General features: G+C 37.3%; 1 protein-coding gene across 1 annotated transcript in view; it reads right to left on the bottom strand.

The window, feature by feature from the left end:
* ADAMTSL1 (ADAMTS like 1) overlaps window positions 1-26,836 on the bottom strand; it is a 368,021-nt gene that overhangs the window by 277,813 nt on the left and 63,372 nt on the right. Inside the window, exon 4 of the mRNA XM_081151642.1 lies at window positions 7,056-7,292. Coding sequence (XP_081007768.1) covers window positions 7,056-7,292 — 237 coding nt within the window. The remainder of the gene's footprint in view (window positions 1-7,055; window positions 7,293-26,836) is intronic.

Below are 26,836 nucleotides of genomic sequence, written 5' to 3'. Positions count from 1 at the left end.
GACATGTTTGGGGACCACTACTCAACACCAAACAGTACCTGCCTCTGTCCACCCAGACTCACTAGAAGGAATAGGAGCTTTGGAATCAGACAGAACTGGGTGTTTCTGGGTAAGTCCTATAATCTGCCTGAGCCTCAGTTCTTCATCTCTGAAATGAGGATAATGCTGCCTAATAAGTAGAGTTGTAAGTATTAGAAAAAATATATGTAAAGGGCCTAGGTATGGTAGTCACTCAAAATTGGAAGCCATTCTGTTACAACAAATAAAATTCCAGGACCAGATAGCTTCACTGGTGAATTCTATCAAACATTTAAAGGAGAATTAATACTGATCCTTCTCCAAATTTTCCAAAACACAGACAAGAAGGGAACACTTCCAAATTCATTTTACATGGAGAGATTACCCTGATTCTCAAACCAGACAAAAATACTATCGGAAAATAAAATTATAGGCCAATACCTCTGATGAACATAGGTGAAAAAATGCCCAATGAAATAGTAAACTGAATTTAACAACACATTAAAAGGGTCAGACACCATGATTGAGTGGGATTTATTCCAGGGATGCAGAGATGGTTCAACATCCACAAATCAATCAATGTGATACATCATATTAACAAAATGAAATATAAAAATCATATGATCATCTCAATAGATGAAGAAGAAACATTTACAAAATTCAGCATTCATTTATAATAAAAATGTTCAACCAAGTGGGTGAAGAGGAAACATACCTCAACATAATAAAGGCCATAGATGACAAGCTCACAGCTAGTGTCATACTCAATGGTAAAAAGCTGAAAGCATTTCCTTTAAGAACAGGAAAGAGACAAAGATGCACACCTGACACTTTTATTCAACATATTATTGAAAGTCCTAGCCAGAGCAACTAGGCAAGAAAAAAAATAAAAGGTACCCAAATCTAAAAGGAAGAAGTAAAACTATCACTATTTGCAGATGACATATTATACATAAAAAACTCTAAAGACTCCACCAAAAAAATGTTAGCTCTAATAAATGAATTCAGTAAAGTTGCAGAATACAAAATCAATATAGAAAAATCTATACACTAATAACAAACTATCAGATAGAGAAATTAAGAAAACAATCCCATTTATAATTTCATCAAAGAGAATAAAATACCAAGAAATAAATTTACCCAAGGAGGTAAAAATCCTATACACTGGAAACTATTAGACCTTAATGAAAGTATTTGAAGAAGGCACATCAATGGAAAGATATTCTATGCTCAATGACCAGAAGAATTAATATTGTTAAAGTGTCCATACGACCCAAAGTGATCTATAGATTCAATGCTCTCCCTATCAAAATTCCAATGGAATTTTTCACAAAAATAGAACAAACAATCCTAAAATTTGTATGGAACCAGAAAAGACCCTGAATAGCTAAAACTACCTTGAGAAAGACGAACAAAGCTGGAGGCATCACACTCCCTGATCTGAAACTACATTACAAAGCAATAGTAATATAAAGTATGACACTGGCATAAAAACAGATACATAGATCAATGGAATAGAAGAGAGAGCCCAGAAATAAATCCGCATAAATATGGTCGATTAATTTACAACAGAAAAGCCAAGGATATACAACATGGAGAGGACGGTCTCTTCAATAAATGGAGTTGGGAAAACTGGACAGCCACATGCAAAAGAATGAAACTGGACCTGTATCTTTCACTACACACACACACACACACACACACACACACACATCCTCAAAATGGATGGACTTGAATGTAAGACCTAGAATCATAAAACTCCTAGAAGGAAACATAGAGGAAAAGCTCCTTGACATAGGTCTTGGTGATGATGTTTTGGATTTGACACCAAAAGCAAAGGCAACAAAAGCAAAAATAAGTGGGATTGCCTCAAACTAGCAAGCTTCTGTACAGCAAAGAAAAGCAGCAACAAAATAAAAAGGCAACAGAATGGGAGAAAATTTTGCAAATCATAAATTTGATAAGGGGTTAATATTCAAAATATGTCAAGAATGCATACAATCCAACAGCAAAGAAAGCAATCTGATTAAAACATGAACAGAAGATATGCACAGACATTTTTCCAAAGAAGACATGCCAATGGCAAACACGAACACGCCAAGGCGCTCAACGTCGCTCATCACAGGGAGGCGCGAATCGGAACTAGGGCGCGACACCACCTCACGGCGTTAGAATGGCTGCTAACAAAAACACGAGAAATAAACATTGGCGAGGGTGTGGAGAAAAGGGAACTTTGCGCACTGTTTGTGGAATGCAAACTGGTGCAGCCACTATGGAAAACAGTATGGAGGGGGTGAGGGGTGGTAAACGGGTGGGGGGGTGGGCAAAACGGGGGAAGGTGGTCAAAAGGTACAAACTTCCAGCTGTAAAATAAGTAAGTTCTGGGGCTGTAATGTACAGCATGGTTATTATACTTAACAATACTTTGTCATATTATTATTATTTTTAACCTTCACCTGAGGATATTTTTTCCATTGAGTTTTAGAGAGAGAGAGTGGGAGGGAGGGAGGAGAGGGGGGAGAGAAAGGCAGAAGCATCAACATGAGAGACACACATCAATCGGTTGCCTCTGCACGCACCCTGCCAGGGCTGGGGGCGAACCTGCAACCGAGGTATGTGCTCTTGACTGGGAATTGAAACCAGAGCCCTCGGTCCTCAGGCCCACACTCTAACCATTAAGCCAAACTGGCCAGGGCAATACTTTATCATATTTTAAAAGTTGCTAAGAGAGTAGATCTTAAAGTTCTCATCACTAGAAAAAACATTTGTAACTATGTGTGGTGATGAATTAACTAGATTTATTGTGGTGATCATTTTGGGACATATACATATATTGAATCATTATGTTGTACACCTGAAACTAATATAATGTTATATATATATAAAATTCAAGCTATTTTACTGCCTAGTATGATTCTCTAATATTACCGAATAAGTTGTACATTATAAATAGTGGTGATTCTAGAATGTTCCTGAAGCGCACTGAAAACAAATACAGATAATATACTCATTCATGACCTTGGGATAGTTCCCAGGTCTCAGTTTCTTCCTCTGTGAAATATATCTATCTCTTAATTGCTAAAGTATCTCCTGGCTTGAAAAGTCTAGGACTCGATAGTTTTGGCTGAGTTAAAAGCCCAGTTTTGAAAATGTGGTTCTTAGTTGAGTATTAAATAGATATAATTGAAATAATTGGTGCTTATAAATGACAAATCTCTATAACTATTCTGTCATTTTCTATCAAGGTCAGACTATGTCCATAGCTAAATGAGTGCTTCTTTACAGTTTATAATTTACATCTACTTAGCCTCAAAAATATCTGAAGCAACATTCAAATGCAGAAATGTAAGATGTTAATAACACTCAGGTATATCTGCTTCCAGATTTTGTTCTTGCATAGTTACACATACACATGTATTTTATCATGGTATTCTTCATGTACCACTATCAAATGTCAACAGACCAACTGTCTTCCATACTTATTGCACCCTTACAAAGAATAAAAGCCCAGTGGGCCGTGGCTCAGTGGTTGAGCATCGACCTAGGATTCAGGAGATTGGGGTTCAATTCCCTGTCAGGGCATATGCCCGGGTTGAGGGTTGCATCTGATCAATGACTCTCTCATCATTGATGTTTCTATCTCTCTCCCCCTCTCCCTTCCTCTCTCTGAAATCAATAAAGATATATTAAAAAAAAAAAAAGAATAAAAAACAGAAAGAAACAAAACACAACCGCACTAAGCCTAGTACAATTTTCCCATAAGCTTCATCTGGGCTAATTTATGAGTGTGTTCAACCACTTACTGGTTATCAAAGAAAAACTGTGTTATGTACTCCTTCAAAAAATGTATGAAGCAACTTACAAAAAATTATAATAAGACTAAAATAAAGCCAGAGAAAGAGCTAAGAATCCCCAACAATGGGATAGAAATGAAAGAGATGGGAAAATAGGGCAGGGGAGATGATTTTCTTTCAGAAAATCAGGAAAAGCTGTTTATAAAAACTGCACATTTAAGTTAGCATTAAGATTTTTGGAAGTTTTAAAAAATATGAAAATATGGCTTTATTTTAATATTTCGTACCAAAGACTGAACATACTAATTAGCAATATACAGATAAAGGAAGTTTTTTCTGAGTAGAATAAAATTTATGCACTTAAACTTTTTTTTTTTAATCTTCACCCGAGGATATTTTACCATTGCTTTTCAGAAAGAGTAGAAGGGAGAGAGAGAGAGATACAGAAAAACATCAATGTGAGAGGGACACATTGATTGGCCGCTTCCTGCACATTCCCCAACTGGGGCCCAGGATGGAGCCTGCAACCGAGGTACGTGCCCTTGACTGGAATTGAACCTGGGACCCTCTGGTCAGCAGGCCCATGCTCCAACCACGGAGCCAAACTGGGGAGGGCTGCACTCAAGCTCTTTTGAAGTAGCAGTGAGTGCTTTCCTTGTGGTCACTAACTCCACTCTTGTTCTTCTGAAAATGTAGGAACTGCATTTAAGTATTCTGCCTTCATTCCTCTATCGTCTTGCTATTTTCTTCTGTACCTTCCCTTGTTTTATGAAATTCAAGTAGGTTTTAATAATGAAAACAAAAGGCTATTACGGTAATGGGAGCGAGGATTAGAAATTATATCCATTACCAATTCATATTAAGTTGTAGTTTTTGATCCCCTGAGCATGATTACTTTTACTTATTGCTGTCTACCCTCCACCCTAGTTATAATCCAAATGAAACCTCCTTCCTGGTGTGAGACAGTTTCCTTTCTGTTCCTGCGGTCACTGCCGGGCCGAGGCTCTCGCCTGCCTTCACCTTGGCTGCTCAGAGCCGCCTTTTCAGTTGGTCACTTTGCCTCCAGGGCCCTCTACTTCAAGCAACCCGTAATGCAGCTATATTAATTTTTCTAAAGCAGAGCTATGATTATGTCTTTTCTCGACTACAATTCTTTTCTGGCCACTCACTTTTCCATAGTCTGTGTGCCATTCAAGCCTCCATGATCCTTTCCCGAACTCTTCTCACTGTGTACCTGGGGGAACCCTGCTCTCTAGCCAAACTGCTTGTTAGCAACTAAATTAAATCTGAGTTTTTCATTCCCTTTATCATATATATTGCCTCTAATATGACAAATAAATGAGGAAAATAATAATAATAACCAAATATAATTTCTATGTATGTCACAATTCTTTACAGATATTGTATAATTTACATTTGCCACCAAACCTAATACGTCACACTCATAAGAATCTAACTTAAGGAGGTATGCTTAAACTTATAACCAAGAGCCCAGCACTATCATTTCATGTCTACTGTATATAAAATGTATTCTTTATTTGCTGACATTGGATTTCCTTCCAGTTGACAAGGTCCCCGAGGCTAGCTGGCAGGATTAGACTAGGGGAAAAAAAATGGGACGTTGAACTCTCATGCAACAGAAACAAATGAAACCTAATTTGCTGACCTGTCTTGTTTATTTTGGTTCATTCGTCACTGAAATACAGTGCAAACAACTTTAAAGTGGACATCAGGAGCCCTGGAATTTGGTCCCATGTCAGCCATGCCCAACCATGTAACTTTCAGAAAATCATACAGCTTCTCTGGTCCTCATTTATTTGTTTTCATTTACAAAATGGGAATCCGTTTTGCTTTATTCAAACAGTCTACATGGGTAAGGAATTACTACCATCTTACTTGCCATTCCCTACAACACAGCCCCTCTCCTATTTGCTTTTCAATTCTCTACTTTTCCAAAGCTTTTCCAGGCGCCACGGTCCCATTTCCATGACGCTGAGAGTCTAGGGAAGGACGCGAACACCAAATAGCGCAAACGATGTTCAGATACATTGCTTTTTAGACCATATCATCTCTTAGGCCTTTCTTAGCTTTAAAATAGTAAAATTCCACATTCAAATATGTATCTGAAATTCACGTTTCTTGTATATAAAGAAATGCAAACATCATCGCCATCCTCCACCCGAGAAGAGCTTGGAGCAGCCAAAACGTCCCTGTCTCGCGATTCTGGACCTCGTGACGGCCTAGACTGTCCATCTCCCTCTCGTGGACATGAAACCTTGCAGGACACCTTGCATGTCCTGCAGTAACTCACACTACAGTGATTCCTGTTACATCTCAATGTACATTTAAGTTTTAAATAAACATGTGAATTTGAAACAACAAATTACTAAGACATTTTATGTTAATTCTTGCATTGCTAGTTGTGATGTTAGAGATTCTGAAGAGAGAAAAATCCCACCAATGTCTTCTTGGGAGGGAGAGGCAAAGATTCTCAAAATGTCTACTTTGTGAGATATGAAAGTGCTATATGGTGAAGTATATATAGCACACAGGACAATATAGCAACTGCTTGCTCCAAAAACTAGGCAGGTCATCCTAATCCAAAGAGTAGAATTTAAAATTTAGATTTCAAATTCTAGATGGCAAACATACTGACTCTCCTTCGCCTTACTAACTCCCCTCCCAAAGTCGACATTGATAAATTGACACCAGAAATCAAACTTTTTTGCCATCCTGTTTTAAAGACAGACCTGGCTGAAATCTGACCCAGCTGACACTGTCAAGTCTTCCAGGACAGTTTGCCTGAACTTTCAACAAAATTACAGTTATGATAAAGGAACAAATTTGTCTATAGTTTGGATATTTTAGAGTCAACTTCATCTCAGTGATTCTGAAGCTCTAAGTAAATGAAAATAGATGCCTCCAAATACACATATACACATACATGATACACATTTTAGGGACAACCAAAGTAGAGGTCATTTCAGAGTCTAGTCCAAAAATGATATACAATATTCAAGAATTTCTATTCTTCCATATTCAAGTGAGGCTTAAGGAAAGAACAAAAGCCTAGCCTATGTTTCCTAACACAAAATACACCTCAATTTTCAAATCTGTCATTATTTATAAACGCAATAAAAAGTAGCGCTGAGTGATTCAGATAGCAGGGTGGTAGAAAAGGTATTTACACAAAGACACTAAAACCCTCTGGAAAAACAAGAGCGAAAAGAAGCCAATACTTACTTGGCATAAACCACTGATGCACATATCCAAGGAGTCTGAGTTGCAGCGAGTCCCGTCTAAGACCTTAGGTGCTAGTTCAACAACCAGGTCTGTCCCTTTGGCCTGGCACTTGAGTGAACATGGGTTGTCGGGGTCGTTAGACACAGGAAGCCATTCATAAAACTGGCCATGGTGCTTGACATCATTATGAGCTGAGCACTGTTGAGCTCGGAAATCACCTGCTTCTGGTGGGCAGTCCTGGAGGAGAAAGTGGGGAGGGACAGACACAGGTTGAGAAGGGCAGGTGTGTGGTCTTCCAAGGTCTTAGACAACAAAGCAAGTCTTCTGGTCATTACAGATGGGCCCTCCCATATCATCTGAGAGGCCTTATGATTATTTGGCTCTCAGAATGTGTAGGTTTGAAAAAGTAATCACCTTGAACCACAGTGGTACCTCGGTTTTCGAATGTTTCAGAACTCGAACGATCTTCTGGAACGGATTACATTAGAAAACCGAGGTTCCACTGTATATTTTCTGGTTGAAGTTAAGTGGGAAAGAAACCAGATCTGATTGGTATCTGATTGGGAAAGTAACCACCTTGAGATATATTTTCTGAAAGATGTTTAATGGTCCATGGATTCCTCCACATTGTAATATCATTTTTTCCTTATAACTTAACTAGAACTTAGTAACATCAGAGGGTTAGTTAAAAGCATCTCTGTTGATATAAAAAACTGACAATATTTTAGCCAACAACAGCAAAAAGTTATGATAATTTCATTCAAAAATGTGTTGTGGGGTTGTTCACAAGTCTGTCCTAAAACTTAGGCCGCACAGTATCTAGAATTATACATGGGGAACAAAAAAGAGGAAACAGCATTTATATGTGAATTTTTTTCGCTTAGGGCAGCCTGGCAGCGAGGAGAGGTACAGACGTCCTTCCAGATGGGAGTGTGGCTGCAGGGCGATGGGCCTCTCTGAGCCTAGGTTTCCTTCGCTTTGGAGCAGAGGCAATACTACTACTCAGCTCTCAAGGTCATTCATTGTGAGAACTTCATGAGCTCATGTCGGCCAAATCCTGGCAACAAGCAAGACAGTACACAGTAGCTATTAATATTTAATGAAGCTACTGAAGAGAAAGAGTTGCAGAACAAGATTTTCTGAATTTGAGTTTTAAAGAATGTTGACAGAGCCAGCAGAAAACAAGAATGTTTTAAATGTACATTTTATAAAGGGCATTTAAAAATGTAAAATTATAACTAACAATGGCTATTATCTAATGGAAGATAAATTTGAAAGTAAATATGATTTAACTTTAAAAAGGCAAATATCATCTATCCCTTGTATAGGATTTTTGATAGGTTTATTTTTTTTTCACCATGTGTTCAGAATAGGATGTACTACATAGAATATCCATCTGTGGAAAGGCTTTTATTATAGTTTCTGTCTCAAATAAAGAATTAGCATGTGGTCTTTAGCAGTTAAACTTGCTAAACAAGGGGGAGCAGCTTCATAGCATTTTTGAGAGTTCTCTTATACAAGTTTTCTTTCTTATACAATATCTCTTTACATCTAAATGAGCATTCTGAGAATAGCATGGCTCTATCATATAAACAGGAATTCCTGATATTTTAATCTAATTTTAGTGGTACATAAGTAGCATATAAGGCTAGGGAAGCATACATTTCCTCGGCAAGATGGGGTATAAAAAATTAAATACTTATTTAGGATGAACACAAATAGACCAAAATACAATATAAATGCTCAAAGGCAATTTATTGTTAGTATTATATATGGTCTCAGAATTCATACATAGTACTAAAGAAAAATAACAAATTATATGATATAGATATAGATATAGGTACTCAACAAGGCTTATGTAATTTTGAATACTGTTTGAAGAAGTAAACTTAAAATTCATTACTTATTAATTTCTTAAAGGATAAGCTACATATTAAAAGTTTTAAAAAGATAAATGTGTGTTACACTTTGTTGTGATATTTACTTGTTTGTTAGAAATAAAACGAAAACCACAACCTGCAAAACTATGTTATGACTCAAAACAGGTAAACTGTATGAGAGGCAACACAGCCACCTGAACTTCACTGTTTCAATACCAGCTCCTTTCAGACCATGTGTTCCAAGATAAAAATACAAACAAACTGATTTAACATTAACTCTTTGGATTTGCGTTCCAAACACAAGAATGCAACTTTCCTAGATGACAAATCCTACCAGTCTCTGCCTAGACCTCACTTACAGCATCTGTCCTAAAGTAACCCTGTGACCAGCCGCAGGCCCGAACTCTACCATCGTCATCCCTAAATCCCCATCTGAGACACTACAGGGACCATCAAGAAGCTGCTCCCCCTTATTTAGAAAGTTTAATAAAACCAGCTTCATACAGTCAGCAAGTTTCCCTGGTGGCCACTGCATGGGAGCGTCCACAGTGAACTGAGAGTTTAATTAATAATGTTTAAATAAAGTGTTTTCAGTTCATATTACCTTTCATCCCAAGAATTACTTGACTACTCTGTAGCACAGAGGAAATATTGAATGGACTTAATAAAACATAACATTGAGGAAATTGTTTAGAGTGGTCCCAGACCCCCTCATAATTATCTTTAACTTCTTTATCTATAAATACAAATGAACCAACTATAGGAAATTCCAGGGTTAGGCTGAATCACTTCTGCATTACAATAATAAGAACAATATATAATTAAGAGACGTTTCGGTATGCATCAGAGATAATTTTCTGCATTTATCCAATTCCAAAAAAAGAATGTCAATTACATTTTTAACTTGAAGTTTCATTATCCTAGAGCAGACATAAAACTCCCACAGAGTCTCTCATGAGTCTTTTCTGTTCAGCAAAATATGTGAGTCTTCCCATCTTTACTAAAATATGTAGGACTCGAAGGTAAAATTAGTAAAAAGTGAAGTTAAAATATTTGAACTTTTAAGTTTTCTTTTCTGTGACAAAAGTAGTAAATTTATTTAGACACATCACAGAGAACCAGCAAGCAGACAGATTGCTCCTGTTCAAAATTCACCTGCATCTATTAGCTATAAGAGCACCTGTTATAGATTTTATGAACTTGCACAACTGGAGATATATCTCTGAGAATAATTTTTGTGGATACCCTTACTCACTTTTATCACTACTGTCTTTCCTTCCACCCATATTTTTGGAGGTGTGGGAAACTATATTTTGCTAATTTGAGAATGTACTTGAAACCTGGAGTTCACAGTTAGAAACTGAACTTGAACCTTTTTACGTTTGAGTTTATTTGTACTTGGCAAAATTCAACTTCCTGTTTTAAGAAAAAGGACTTGAGAAGACTTATAAAACAGGTTTAGAAAGCTTCTTGGACATCAAGTGGCTCTTACAAAATAACATTTTGATGATTTAAGTGTAAATGAATTAGAAACATATGAATCAAATTTCCCTTGAAATACACGTTTAAAAATTAAGAAAAGAAGGATTTGGCAAAAGTTTCTTTTGTTGAATCCAAAACATCTCAAGCATAGTTCAAGACACTCACTGAACTCCTGATGCCTCTGGGATCACCCAGCTGCAGGAGTGGAAACTCAAGCAAAGTCATCACAGACTTTTGTTCCACACGTATAATTACAATAGAGTTTCTTATTTGTATGGAGATTCACCATTGTACAATGTTTTTTATTGTAATTTGGTTCATGAAAACCACTATGCTTCCTGATCCTTCTAAAAGTCCGAATTAGAAACTGATGTCCTAACTACTTCGAAAAATACATAGCGTCTTATCCGTGGGCATCATCTTTGAAATGCAGGCTTCTGGAGAGATGCTTTATGACCCCCTAAATCACCAGTTCTCACCAAGACAGGTGGTTTTCCTTAGGGTTTACTGAATGTAGAATGTACTGAAGATATACAATGTGAGGGTTCTGCTCTGATAAAACCTTAGTGGTAGGAAATCATTAATTTTCAATTTGGATATTTAAAACAAAGAAGAAAACAAATAAATTATTATTTGTATGTTCATGCACTGAACTGGCTCATAGGTAGCAATGATGAAAATTAAAATCACTGAAAAGTCTAGTGGCTATATGAACCAAACCCATCACCTCCCCCCACGCCCCAGCATAAGAACCTGGTAAAAAACATGCTGTGGGAAGGATGCACTGGACTAAAGATCCTCAACTTCCAGCCTTTCATATGTCTCCAGATGTACCATCCAGCACCAAAAGAGCAAGAGAGAGCAAAATAATGTTTCTTGGCCTTCTGTCTAGTTCTAACTAACAGTAATATATCCATGGATTGACAACTCTGTGTCAGGCTACTGAGCTAGGACTTTCTCACTGAAAAAATATATTTCATTAAAAATAGTGTGACAATCCCATGAATTACTGTACTGAGCCATTTAATGCAATATAATCTTTTCTCTCCAATTTTTAAGAACTCATTCCTAACCATGTTCGAATTTTCTTCTTTAAAAGTACAAAAAGAAAATGACCTTTTATATGCTCCTATTATAATTCATGAAGTCCGTGGAGCCCTGCCATATATGAATCCAATTCAAAACATTTCCTGGTTAATCAACTAGTCAGTGGGAAAGATAAGATGGATCCCAGATGTCCCCTGATGGCGATAGGTGGATCAGATTACATCGTGGGACAAGAGGGGACTCACTGGGTGAAATGCAAAAGATGATATCTCAGCAGCTAAGGTGGCAGCATCTGAGAGGCCTTTCAAATGGTTTTGAAAAAATATACAGAATATAAATTCAGGGTCAGAAGAAACATAACTTTTATTTTTGCTCTTTTTAAAGAAGACATTTTCCTTCCTGAGGGACATCCTTCTGTTTTACCTTTATTCTTAAATATTCAGTGGTTCGCCTTTTCAGCTAATTTTGCTATTTCACTGAAATTAATATGAGTACCTTGATGTAAATGTCATATTCTAATTCTATAGTTTTATTTGGAGAGTCATTTGTAGAGTTGATATTAATACCTGATAGTATTAAGAAAACACTGGAAATTATATATTAGGTGACCACATGTAATAATGGAAGAATGTGTCCTTCTCACTGCATTTCCCTCTCTTTTAACTGTTCTTCTAAATTCTTTCTCCTCTATCCTGCCCTAATCACTCACCCTCCATAAAAGTTACTGTGCAAGAAGACAAAATTAGAATTGTTTAGTAAGGCATCTACTCCACCATTCAGCAATTCTGGATTGCCACTTTATGATGTCAACATGTATAGAAATTTACCAGCTACTTGTGACTTTAGAAATCTGATTGGTTCTAAGTTTTACCCTCAAAATATTAGGAACCCTCAATGTATAGATGGTAACATGGGAAAATATTACCACAAAAGGTTCCTCTATAATAAATGGATGAAGGCTCTAGAAAATAGACCCCTAAAGCTCTCAGATCTCTTAGCATACTTGAATTGATGGTGGGCTGCCACTTTTATATACTTAGGTCTTTACTACTTGTCTTTCTGCTTCTTTTATTCAAAGTTGAGATGAAACCACTGAATAGTAAATATTCATTGACTGATGTAATTCTTTGTTCCCAGAAATATAATCAATGTTTCAGTTTCTATTTCCAACTCAGACCTTCTTTCCTGAACTCAAGAGTCATACATATAACTGCTTCCTCGCCATCTGGATATCTAAGACACCACAAACTCATCATGTCTAAACCTGACCCTTGATCTTTCCCCTCTCCTCAAATCTGTTCCCTCTGCATCCTTCGCCATCACTCTCAACGTCAACTCCATCCTTTCAGGACCCAAATCTTAAAGTGGTGGTCCTCACACTTGCATGTGCATCAGAATCACCTGGAGGGCCTGTTAAAAACACAAGCTTGCTGGGGCCCTCCCTTCCAGTTTCTGATTCAGTAGACCTGGGGTGAGATCCAAGCATCTGCATTTATAACAAGTCCCCAGATGCTGCTGACATTGCTGGTTTGTGACCACAATTTGACAACGACTGCCATAGAATGATCCTTGCCTCCTACGTTCAATCCATCAGGAAAGGCTGGCGCTATACACAGACGCATGCAGAATCTGACCACGGTCCAGTCCAAGGCACCTTTATGTCTGGCCTGTATTATTACAAGTCTCCTAACTGATCTTCCTTCTCCTGTCCTTGCTCTCCTACAGACTTCTGTCAATGAGGCAGCAGAATGATCTTATTAAAGCATAAAGAGCCCGGCCGGGCGTGGCTCAGCGGTTGAGCGTCGACCTGGGATCCAGGCGATCGGGGTTCGATTCCCGGTCGGGCACATGCCCGGGTTGCGGGCTCGATCAATGACTCTCTCATCATTGATGTTTCTGTCTCTCTCCCTCCCTCTCCTTTCCTCTCTCTGGAATCAATAAAGATATATTAAAAAAAAAAAAAAGCATAAAGAGATCTTGTCACCTTGCTGCTATAACTCTGCAATAGCTCCCCACTTCACTCAGATTAAAAGTCAAAATTCTCATCTCAAGTAAAGGTAAAGACCTGGCCCCACCCATCCTATCGTCTTTCTCATTCACTTGGCTTCAGCCACGCTGGCTTCCCAGCTACCTCTTGAACACGCCAGGAACACACTTGCTTTAGGACACGCGCATGATCTATCCCTTCTGCCCGGAATTATTTTTGCCCAGATTCCAAGTGGCTAACGACCTCACCTCTATCGAGTCTTTGCTCAACGATCACCTTCTCAATGAGACCGACCCTGACTTCCCCGTGTAAAACCGCAACACCCACTCCCACTGCTGATTTACTATCCTTTCAACTCTTCTTTCGCCCATCACACTTAATCACCTTCAAGTACACCATCTAATTTACTTACTGTGCTTGTTTTTTATCATCTGTCTCCAGTTAAAGCATAAGCTCCAGGAGGACAGGGATCTTTGTTTGGCTTGCTGTTATACATAAGGACTCAAATGTTTGTTTTTGAAAACACAACACATTGAATAAATGAAACAGGAGTCATGGTTTTCATTGCACAAACTCCAATTCTGCTTTCTTGAATCTTGCAGGAAATCTGAACCTTGAGAACTTTCTAATCAAGAAATCTTAGAAAATTTTAATGGGATATCTCATTTTCTTCTTTCTTTTTCTAAAATACAGATTTACAAGAATACTTTTCATTTCAGACACTAGGAAAATTGAGTAGGGATTCTTGCCTACTTTCTGAATAGGCAGATTGATATTTCCTCCTCCATGAAAACAAATTTAACAGGGCAATATTAAGAAACATAAAATGTGCTGAAATAATTTATTATTCAATAAATACCCAGACATTTGTATATTTTACATAACACTCACTGCATGCATGCTCTATAAAGCACTAATGTTAAGGCATCAAGCTTTATCCCCCAAATTTGGCCACCTGCTTATACTAACATCAACATCATCATCAAAAGCATTTATTTGTGCAAGACTGCTAGCTGCTACGTAAAATGAAATTAAACAGACATAGTCCCTGCCCTGTCTAGACAGTCTGTGTGTAGACAACTCTATTATATTTCAAGAACATAATATTTAAATCTCTAACACATCGCTCTGAGTGCAAAGAACAGAAAATGGGGTCGATTTTGGAGGATGGTGCCAGTCATTCTTGGCTCAGTCACCTTCCTTTATGTAAAATGCCCACAGACGTCCTTGGGACACTATATTTTCATGTATACAAGATATATTAGAGAGTCCCCCTTTTTGTTTCCTTTTTTTCCTGGTATAAAAGATTCACAAATTTTCTTTGTTTTCCTTCTAAACTGTCAATACTTCTGGAAAATCACATGTTGAAGGGAAATAAGTGCTCATGAAAATGAATCATTAACCATTTTGACACTTTACTATGGATCAGGTTCATGCTCAGTATAATAACATCTTTACAGATTTGTGACCCTGTGAAATAACACAGAACTCTCTAGTTTATTCCAGCTTTGGGCATGTCCTACTCTGTGTCTACTAGGTGAACACTGGTAACAGGTATATTAAATAGCTCCAGACCATTGCAATGTGTTTATTCAGGTTCAGACATAAGAAATTCAAAATGTCTGATATAATAAATCATTAACCCCACCCTTCTTACTTGATAAGCTTGTTATGTGAAAACAAATGTTTTGCCTGGCTAGTTTTTTAACATCCCCAGGCATCTGTAAGCTGGTCTAAGTAAAAACATTTAAAACATTTAGTTTAAAAGTTCATTTTTTTCTTCTTTGGGTAGCTTTCTTTCAGTGCCTTTATTTTGTTTCCCTTTGAACAATGCAGACTTTTGGAATCCAATTCCCCAGAGGTATTTGCAGGACTGGTTGTAGTTTGTCATGTTAGACTCTTAAATTCTCTCAATTTTGAAAATATTCATTCCTTGAGGCCTTTTATTATTTTTAGTCCCTTTCATTGAATTAGCTCCAATTTAGCAGTATCTTTTCTTAAATCAGCATTTCTGACTTTTCACTATTTTTTACTCTGGTCTAAAATAAATGTCCTTCCCTCCTTCCCCCAAATTAGCATATTTAAAGTGGTAATTTGTAGTCTTTTTGGGAACATGGCATACAATTTCATTTTATAAGCACACAATTATACACTTTTTTTTGTTTTCAGACTGCATTTACCAAAATATTTGTGGTGGAGAGTCAGGCTAGAGGAAGGACTAGTATAGGAGAAACATTTAGTACATACTTAAACTGTTACTACTGCTTAGGTCTGTTGCATAACAAACAAGTTCATTATGTTTCTATTTATAAGTGGTAAAGGGTAATAAAGCTCTACATACTACAAAGGAGCAAATATGTAGACTGAAGTTGTCTCCTGGAACATGTGGTGCTGATGCCAGTCACTTGGAGGAAAAATGGAGACACTGTGTAGAGCAATTCGAAGGTAAATACCATGTTGGAAACTCAGAGAGGACCCCGGCATTCTCTCCTCACCTGCTCTCCCCCTTACTCTATAACCAACCACCCAATGTTGCCTGCGGGCTTAACTTCTTTTGGGCTCTCCCTGACTCCTGACAGCTGCCTGTTTTCTTGGCACTGTATCTAATTAACGTTCCCTTTTGGAGGCATGTAATACAGTACCATGAATGACTTGAAATACATCTGAGCACTCTTTCGGGAAGATCTTTGTAGCATGCAATTTAAGGTTCACCCCAGTTAGTTCCTGCAAAGTGGAGGTCAGGCTTCTACTTGAATAATTATCCAGGCAGTTCCCTGAAGAATGAGACTACAACTGAAGCCACTCTCCCCTGGGAGAAGACACCAGGTCAATGGGTGAAGAAGAAAGGCCTCTGTTCTTCAATCAATGGAATAGGAGAGTCTCCTCTGAGCCAGGTTTCTGTCTGGATGGGGGACTCTGACTCTGTTCACTAACACAAGTCATCCTGGCAGGACACAAGATGTTCTCTGTGTCACATCTTCCCGAGAGAGAAATCGAGGTGTTCTCAGACTGTCCACAGTACCAGTGAAGATTAGCTGGGAATTTCTTCATAGACTTTGGAATAAGGGGAAAGAAGGGAAAGAGGTAAGGTCACTGTGGATAAAATGATCAAGAGTTTAATGGCCGTCTCTCTTCCTTACCTCGTTTTTTCAACTTCTAGATCAGAATTCCTATTCCAACAACCAGCTTCATGGTTAATACTACATAAACTGACCCTGTATAAAAAAGTATCCTCAGGCTTCTGAAAGCTTCATCATGGCATGGGGGATGATATTTTCCAAACCAAACATTAGAACTCATGCTTCATAAATTAGAGGACGCTTACGGCAACCTCAGAAGAATAGTTGAAAACCAGATTAGTTTAGAAAAATCTGACAGCCATGGAACCAGAACAAAGCAGCAAGTATAAAACAAAGACGTATCGGAGGGAGTTTCTTCTCCAGTGGGTTCAGGCAGTAGACCTGGGAGGAAGGGAGATGCTCCATAGGTCTGTTGGAGGGAAAAGTAAAAGCTTCCCTTGTAACCAGAGAAAGGAGCCCACCTTCCTTTCATTCAGGGCACTCTGGTTGAGTGGGACCTAGAAATTGTTTGCTACCTTTTCCCAGTTCCCTGTGTAAATTTCCTCCCTTTCTCCCTTTCTCCTTTCCTAGGGGTGTACGACCTTCATGGTGTCCCTAATCATACCTCTGCTTTCTCTTTCCAAGTCTCTAACCTCCTCCTTACCCTGCACAGGTGGATGGGTCCATAACTGCTCCTTTAATGTTTCTCTCACAAGCTTTCAATTGACAGCCATAAATTGGACTGCTGGGCACCACCTTCAGAACACAGCGAAAGATGTCAACTCCTAAAATCACAAATAGGCCACTCTAGGGCCTCAGTAGTCATTCTGACCTAAAGGTGGCTGGTATTGTCATAGGGTGGCTCTGTGGACAAATGGGATATGAGATAATATAAGTAAAGTGTTTAAATCAGTGTTGGCACATAGTAAACACTCAATAAGTGTTAGGTATTACTATTATTACCAACATCACAGAGGGGCGAGTTGTAGTTACACAGCTCTAGGGGCTCCAGAGGAATCTGAGACTGTACTTGTTTCATCTTGTTTTGTCTTTCCCACTGCCTTGCTGCCTCTAGAACTATTTTATTTAGTTGTTTGAACATAATTTTAATTAAAGTGACTTATATGAATGTCTTAACATATGAGTCTAATCAAACAAGATCATGTGCCAAATTTACTGGGTTATAAGTTTAATGGATGACAACACTCAACCTAGTTCATATGTGCTCATACTTCTTAGTTTGTTGATTTTGGACCATGGACATATTTTAAGAAACCAAAAAAGAATTAGAGAAATATATTTTCTGACCCCTAAAGCCCAGTGTTTTCAGGTTGTCCTCTGAAACTTAAAGCAGGACGTCTGAGCACCAGCCTCATCCTGAAGAGCACTTTGCTCCAAAGTTGATGTTCCTTTCTTTTTCCCATAAAACCTCCATTTCCTTCTGTGGGCTGCACTGGGTGAGAGTAAAGAGGAAAGCAAAGTGATTCAGCTTATCCAGAACAAGGTTTGAATGACTAACAATGCTTTCTACTTAATCACTCCCATTAACCTTTAATTATATATGTTCAAAAACAGAGAGACACACTTGCCAAACACTAGGCTATAGTGTAGAATCAGATATACTCCCTGCCTTCATGATGCTTACAATTTAAAGGGGGAAGACAGGTATTGAGGCTATATCATTCTAATGATAGGATTACAGGAAGAAAGGAAGGCAATTTAAAACTGGAGGGTAATTTTTGAAGAGAGGTGACCTCCCTTCCTATTTTGTCTCCCTGTAAGGTTGAATCTGGACAAAGTAGTAAAGACAACTCCCTATCTTCAACCTGTGTGAGGCAACTCCCTTCAGATTCCATAGCACCCTGTATATACCTTCATCCTTGGACTTATGCTGTATAGTATTGTTGGTTTTTGTGTTTTCTCCAAAACAAGGAAAACATGAACATCTTAGTGTCATGAACATCTTAGGAGCCTAGTACAAGTCTGGCACAAAACTGATGCTAAATGAATATCTGTTAAGGATTAAATTAAGGGACATTCATATGCAACAATATGTAGGATGAGATATACTTTGAAAAAGATTCCCACTAGAATACCTAAAAATACTACATTGAATTAAAAAAAAAATTTTTTTTTAAATTGTTACATGCACAGCTGAGCTGGCAAGAAAGCCCTCTCAGAGACAAGAACAAGGGGAAAGCCATGATTCCAGAAAGGAAATTGATGGACATCCTAAAGGGATCTGCTGGTTCTTGGTGGTGTAGAACTTTCCATTTTAACAGCCTATACGGTCAGGGAATAAGAAAGTAAGTCTATAAATTGTAAGTTTGGGGCAAGGATTAAGATCCCTTCACAATTTCCAAACCCTAAGGCAAACCCTCAGAGAAAGAGTAAACCAGGGAGAGAAAAAAACACTTAGATAGTGAAAAAGGCCAGAACATAGAGCCAGTAAAAAGATTAGTGGTTCTGGGTATAAAGGTGGGAGGAATGAATAGGTGGAGCACAGAGGATTTTTAGGGCAGTGGAACTATCGTATTATGTATGATACCACAGTGGTAGATACATGTCATTATACATTTGTCCAAACCTAAGGAATATAAAACACCAACAGTGAACCCTAACAGGAACTATGAACTTTAGGTGATAATGGTATGTCAATGTAAGCTCACTGATTGTAATAAATGTCCGCTTTGGTGGGAGAGGTCAAGTATGGGAGAGTATGTGCATGTGGTAGCAGGGGGCACATGAGAAATCTCTGTGCTTTCTGCTCAATTTTGCTGTGAATCTAAAGCTGCTATTAGAAAATTGAGTTAATTTAAAAGATAAAATAAGAAGATATCAACAAAATAACCATTCTGCTTCACAGAGAGAAATAACAAGGAAATGTGCCTGTCTCAGTTTGGCTATGGGTGGAGGATGGGAGAAAAAAATATCCTTCAGAATTCTTAACAGGAATCACAAGACTTTGGGATACAATTTACACAATATAACAATAGAAAATCTAGTTTAAAATGGTGTTGATTAGTACTGATCAACATAATCTTCCTCAAAAGCAAAAATTCTCCCAGAAAGTAACATGTAAATACAGGATACAAGAAACTCTCTCTTAAATTCCAGCAATCATAAAAGTACATGGAAATATCATGAAACATATGAGGAAAAAAGGTAGCATGAAAAAGAGAAAGCAAAAAACAAAAGCAGACCTAAATAAAATCCATATATTAAAATTATAAGACAGAGAAAATAAAATAAGAATATTAATGTATTTAAGTAACTTTTTAAAAAGGTTGTTGGATGTGTAATAAGAAAACAGGTGCAATCAGGTGTATTTTTAAAACAACCAAATAGAACTTAAATAAAAATATAAATGTCTTTAGAAACTAATAGGTGGAAAAATAAGCATATTAGACACAGTGGGAGAGACAAATTGTTAAATGGAAGAAAGAGTTTAATAAATTCTTTTTCTTTATTTAATTTTTTAATCCTCACTCAAGGATATTTTTTCCATTGTTTTTTAGAGAGAGAAACATTGACGTGAGAGAGACACATCGATTGGTTGCCTTCTGCATGCTCCCCGGCCGGGTCTGGGGATCAAGCCTGAAACTGAGGTACGTGCCCTCGGCCAAAATCGAAGCTGGGACCCTTCAGTCTGAAAGCCGACACTCTAACCAGTGAGCCAAACCAGCTAGGGCACTGAATAAATTATTTAAAATATAGCAGAGACAAAGGAATAAAAAATATGAAGAATAGCATAAAAATATGAATTCTATAGAGAAAGTTAATTTTCCAAAAATAATTAAAAATACAAATCCATAGAGTCAGAAAGTCAAATGAAAATCAAATAGGATAAATAAGTGATCTGTTCCTATACAGATTAACAGTAGAATGTCAACGACAAAGATAAAATCATAAAAGAAAAACAAAGAACAATTAGAATGACGGCTGACTTCTCAACAGCAATGACAGAAATTAGAAGTCAATGGACATTTATCTTTAAAGTGTTGAGAGAAGGTAACTGTCACCCTAGATTTTCTTTCACAGTAAAACTAACTTTTAAGAGAACCAAATACAGATATTTTACGAGCATAAGCAACCGAGAGAACGTATTTCTATTGAATCCTCTCTAAAATAACATCTGAAGGATGTATTCCATGTAAAGAAAAAATGTACCTTGAAGATCTATGATTTAAGAGAGAATAAAGGTCAAAGTGATATTTTCAGATATCTCTAAATAAACAATGACCATAGAAGTTACCAATCTGTGGCATTAATAAAGATGATCTGACTATATAAAGCATTGACTATATAAATTATCTAATCTGTGGCATTAATAAAAATAAAGCTAAAACACTTGACAACAAAAGCACTTATGTCTGGAGGAGGCTAATCAGAATCAAAGTGTTATAAGAGGCTTGAATTGTTTAATAGGCAAGTATAGATACTACTTAACTATAGTCTTTAAGTATGCACATTAAAATTTAAAGTAAACACTAAAATAATAGAAATAGATGTATAACTTTAAAACCAGGAGAGGAAAAAGTATAATATGAAAATAAGAGCCTCAATAGTTCAAAGAAGACAAGAAAGCGGGGAAAAACACTGGGAAAACAGGACAAATATAGGTCACAAAATAAGATGATAGGAATAAATCCAGTTTTATCATTAATCACAGTGTATGCAACTAGGGTGAGGAAAGCCAAGATTGTCAGCAATTTAAAAAAAGTTTGTATTAGATATTCATAAACTTAAAGATAAAGGTTGAAAATAACAAAAAAGATGTATACAACAAATCGAACCAAGTGAAAGGTGGATTATATTAATATCAGATAAACAGATTTTAAGGCAAAAAGCTACTGACAAAGATTGTCACTACATTATAAATAAAGGTTAAATTCCCCAGGAAGATAAAAAACAAAACAAACCTATTTTAAAATGTATATCTATCTAATTAGGCAGGTTCAAATAGTTCAAACAGATCACAAAGTAAAATTGGCAAATTCACCAATAAAGTACATTTTAAAATGCTTTTCTCAGGCAGGTTAAACAAATCATTGAAGAAGTAGGATGTTTAGAAAACACACTTTAAATGCTTTCTACACTCTGCTCTCTCCCAGAACACATGGATGTTAGGGCACTAAGCAAGTGGCAACAACTTCAAAGAAGCAGAGTCAAAAGCCCATTTTTAAGAAGTCACAATGCAATTGTTAGAGAGGTTAATAAAGAAGTCACTGAAAAATCACCATGTTTTGATGTTAATAAACAGACTTCTAAATAACTTATGACTTGAAAATATAATGAAAATTTTAGAATACTTAGAACTAAATGATGATAAAGATTCTCTATCACACTGTGGGAATCAAGCAAAGGTGTACTTAGTTGAACATTTACATGTACAAAGAAAAAAGACTAAACTTAATACCGTAGGCATCAAACCTATGAAATTAGAAAAAGTACAATTAAATAAATTCAAAGAAAGTAGATGAAAGAAAATAATACAAATATCAACGAAAGAGAAAATACAGAAACCACAGACTCAACAAAACCAAAGGTTGGTTACTTGAAAATACTATTAAAATAAACTTCTGATAAACTTTATTGAATTATAATATTAAAAAAAGAAATCCCCCCCAAAAAAACAACACTACTAGTGATGCAAAGGGGGAGACAATTGCAGGTTATAGCAAGAGTTAAAAAGATAGTACCAAAAAAGTATGAGCAACTTTAAGACAATAAATTTGAAAACAGTGTTAGAAAAAACTATTCAAGAAGAAACAGAAGCAACAACAATGAAAGTAAATATATACATAAACTTTATTACATACTAGGCACTGTCCTACATAGTTTACATATATCAACTAATTTAATACAAAAACCCTATGTGTTCCATTTTACAGATGAGAAAACTGATGCATTGTGAGGTTAAATGACTTTCACACAGCTATTAAGTCAAAGTTGAGGTTGAACCTAGATAGTTTGGATCCAGAGTTCATTCTCTTGTCCACTAAGCTATACTTTGTAGATATAGCCCTTTAAAAACCTCAATGAGTAATTAAAAATCTTTCCACGAAGAAAAAAGCCTTGCTTATGATTTTATAAGCAAAGTCCACTAAATAATACCAATCTACAATAAACTCTTACAAAGACTAGAAAAAAGGGAACACACTGCTCAAGTCGTTCTATCAAAACCAGATAAAGATCGTATAAGAAAGAAAATTACTCATCAACACAGATGCAAGAGTCCTAAACAAAATACTAGCAAACCAAAACCAGATGTATGCAAAAAATACAATATATATGACCAAGTTGGGTATATTAAAGAAGGGCACTGACAAGATCAGACAAAAATTAAAAAGTCATATACCATCAAGCACTGGCAAGGACACAGAGCAAAGAGGGCCGGGATAATGCTGGCGGAAGTGTTAACTGAAACCATCACTGTAGAAAACTTTGGCATTATCTTGTAAAGTCTGATCACACTGTTTTGTATTTTCTGTTTACTATCCTATTTCTTTTTTCTCTAACTCCTAGTAAATTGGTAAGATTGTCTTTACTTTCTAGTATTTCCTCTGCTAGTTGGGAGGCTATAGGCTGTATTTTTATTCTTTTAACGGATACTTTAAATTTTAAATACATGTTTTAAATTTTCTAAAAATCTAACTTTATAATCTCTCCTCTTCTTAGATACAACATGGGTCTTAACACATTCTAAACATCGACATGCTGTTAATATAACATACATTAAATAAAAACAAAGTTATGGCCAACAGTTGGTTTACTCACTATTTGTTTTCTATTGCTGCCTTGGCAAATAAACTTAGTTGCTAAATTGATTACCTCACAATCCTGTAAGACAGAAAGTCCAGGTGCACTCTGGCTCAACCGGGGCCTTTGCTTAGAGCTTCCTTCACAAGGCCCACCAAACCCAAGGAGTTGGAGGGCTAGGTTACTTTCTGGAGTCGGGACATGAATCCACTTCCAAGCTCATGTGGGTTGTTGGTCAAACTCAGTTCTTTGGGGTTGGAGGACAATGTCCCTCTTTCCTTGTCGGCTGTCAGCTGGAGACCACCATGCCCCTAGAGGCCCCTTGGGTCCTCGCCCAGGGCCCCTTCCATCTCAGACCCAGTAACAGTGCACGGCACTCCTCTTGTGCTCAGAGTCTAACTCTTCTACCGCGTCTTTCCTGCCTCCAGCTGCAGAAAGTTCTCTGCTTTGAAGGCATCACATGATTAGGTTAGGCCCACCTGGGCCATCCAGCCTACTCTTGCCGTTTACAGGTCTGTCACCTGATCGTTTTGTGATGATCTCCACGTGGTTCACACAGCTCCCAGTTCCGAATCAGATCACTATACCGGAATTTCGGGTTTTAATTCATAATGAAGACACTGCAAGTCCATTGGTTCATAATGTGCTTCCTATGCCCACCAGCCTCTCTAGACTCACTGTTTCAGATAAAGCTCCATCCCAAGTAAAGGTCATTGTTAAAACAACAACCACCACCGTCAGCTTCCCTCCTCACAGAGAGCCCCATCCACGCTCCCCACATGAGTTCTCTCCCTGGCTTAGGCACCCGAGCTTAGCGCTGGTTATCCCAGAGGAGCTGAGCTGCCGTCATCTCTGCTTCCTTCCAGTCATGGATCCAAAAAGCCTGCGATATCTGCCCTGCTCACCCTCTTGCATTTATGCTCCATTTTTTGGTCCATGGACATTTTAATCTTGCTTTGGAACTTGGCTATATCATTGATTTTTATCATTTTATATTTTATCTGGCATTGCCGCTTATTTAAAAATAGAGGGAATCACAGATTGATTCAAAGTCCTCTTAGCTCTTTCTTTATGCTTTTCTTTCACAGCTTATCTTATTCTGCATTGGATTAGAAATATCTGTATTTTTTCTTTCTTGTTTCGCTGCCTTCAATTTCAGAACATGTGAGAGTAGAAACTGTCTTATACAAGTCTTTTCATTTTTATTTGCTCTGAACACAATGCCCTACACAGTCAATAACTACCTGTCTAATTAAATTTAACAGTAATGGGAAAGGACGTATCAGTTTATTCCAAGAAACATCCTCCCAGCAATTAGCATTGTATAAAAATATATATAAGATGGAGAATTTCCTTCCCTAGAAATGATCAGGCAGAAAACTAGAAGACCTTTTAGGAGGGATAAGATAAAGCAGGGTTTTTCAAACTCTTTTTAAAAAAATTTTCATTGCAGAACTCTTTCTCCTCCCAATACTGTCACATGGATGCTAATTAGCAAAGTGGATAAACTCAGATCTGGCCCGGAGGACACAGTGGTGCTGTGCTTGGCGGGGCTGCTTAGCGGTCTTCACCCAGCGCGATGTCCAGGTGGCTCCACAGAAAGTCCTTTGAAAACTGTTTTTTCAAACTAAGTCCTATAAAGATTGGGAGGTTTGTCTAAGTTACTTTTAATGTCTATAAAAATTCAAAGTAAATAATTCCCAGCAACATTTTAAAGGAAGAAAGGGAAACATCAACAAGTTATAAATGACAGGGAATGTCACGATGTGTCATGTAAAAACTTCTGTCTGGGAAAGGAACGAATGCATTGAATCCATTGCTTGGGAAAAGTATGAGGCACATTATATGATACTGGTGCCGAATGGGCTTTGAAGCATATTTGTTAAATGAAGATTCTAAGGAAAAGCAACCTAAACAATATTCCGTTGCCCTTCTTCCTGTAAGGACCATATTTCACTCGAAACTCTAAACTGAATTTGAAACCCAAACTAAATTTACTGAGTCATGTGTAGCTCTGCTCATAGTAAAATTATAAAGAAAAATATCTCCCAACCTCAAAGATAACCTCTTTAAATTTTATAATCTTCTCTGAGAAAGATGAGAATGTTTAAAATGAAAAGAGATACACGAAGAACACAGTTCTTAGAAGTACAATACGGCACAAAAGTGAGTTAACTACTCAAATAACGGCCGGAGCTCATAGGCCTCAGTGCAAAGGTCTGTGAGTGATTCTCAGAGGGGAAAACATAGAACTTAACGTTGCTGAGTTTCAACACATCTTGGTGTTAATTGGACGATTCGACGCTGCTTATTATTTCTAGTTTCATGGAAATGAGGCTGAGCATAGACAAGTATTTTCACGTTAGCAACCTATGCATGGCAGCTGGTTGGGTTTCATTCCAAGGGGCACTCTGCCAAGGGAAGATCAGCAGCAGTAATTTCTTTTGGAGTCACTGTCAGATCCCTCCTTCGAGCTTCTATCTAGGTCACCAGAGGCCAGCATACATCTTATGCAATTCAGAAACTAGGACTTGGGAAAGTAGCTTTTGAGGACTATTGACTCAATAAATTTATATCCTTGTGACAGGTAAAGAAACTCAAAGGGGAGGGAATGTTTCCAGTAAGGATCCTTGGATTTGCCTTTTCTGAGGTATTTAATTTGCACAATTAAAATTCTCAGCAGTTCATGTACTTCTAGCCTTGAAGGATTATAATTGCTATAGTAAACTCATTTGAATACCTGTATCTCTTTCCTTTAAAAAAGTATATGTTGCCCTGGCCAGGTAGCTCAGTTGGTTAGAGCATCGACCCCATAAGACGAGGTTGCAGGTTTGGTCAGGGCACATACAAGAATGGACTGATGAATGCATGAATGGTGGAACAACAAATTGATGTCTCTCTCTCTGTCTGAAATCAATCAATAAATAAAAATTATAAAATCAATAAAAAATTTAAACAAATAAAAAAATAGCATATATTGTAAAGATGTTTGACACTTAAACTTTTTGTATCTCCATTTGTTTTTGCTAAACGGGTTAGTTTAGATCATCTATACACCCTCTTGTGTTATGGAGAAGTGAACAGAGCTTTGGTTGGGTATTATACAAGCCTAGCAACACCACTCCTTAGCGCTGTGTGACCTAGATAGAGTATTCATCTCTCTAAATGTACAGATTTCTTTATCGATAAAATCAGGGTAATATTCACTTTTTGAGGTGGTTATAAGAATTAAATGAATTATGGACTGAAAAGTCATTAGCACCATGCCTGGTAAATGACAAATACCCAAAATATACTAGTTCCTTTCTAATGCTAATATTCTATAAGTCCATGACTTTGCCAGGACCCCTTTGAGGTATATGATCAGTGTTCTAGTCATTTTCAATAAGGAGGATTGTGGCACATAGAGGTCAAAGCCGTTTGCCTAAGGTAGCTGGGAGATGGGGCTTATCTCAGCTTTTCTCAATCTAATAAATCCCAACACTCTAGAAAACGATAGATTCATCCTTAATCCTGGTCATCAGTTCAAATGATGAAATATTTTTTTTCTTCAAAAACCTATCA

This window comes from Miniopterus schreibersii (genome assembly GCF_964146895.1).
Source record: "Miniopterus schreibersii genome assembly, chromosome: 11".
Lineage (NCBI taxonomy): Eukaryota > Metazoa > Chordata > Mammalia > Chiroptera > Miniopteridae > Miniopterus > Miniopterus schreibersii.
Note: the sequence above shows the minus strand (reverse complement) of the source record. Positions and strands in the feature narration are given on the sequence as shown.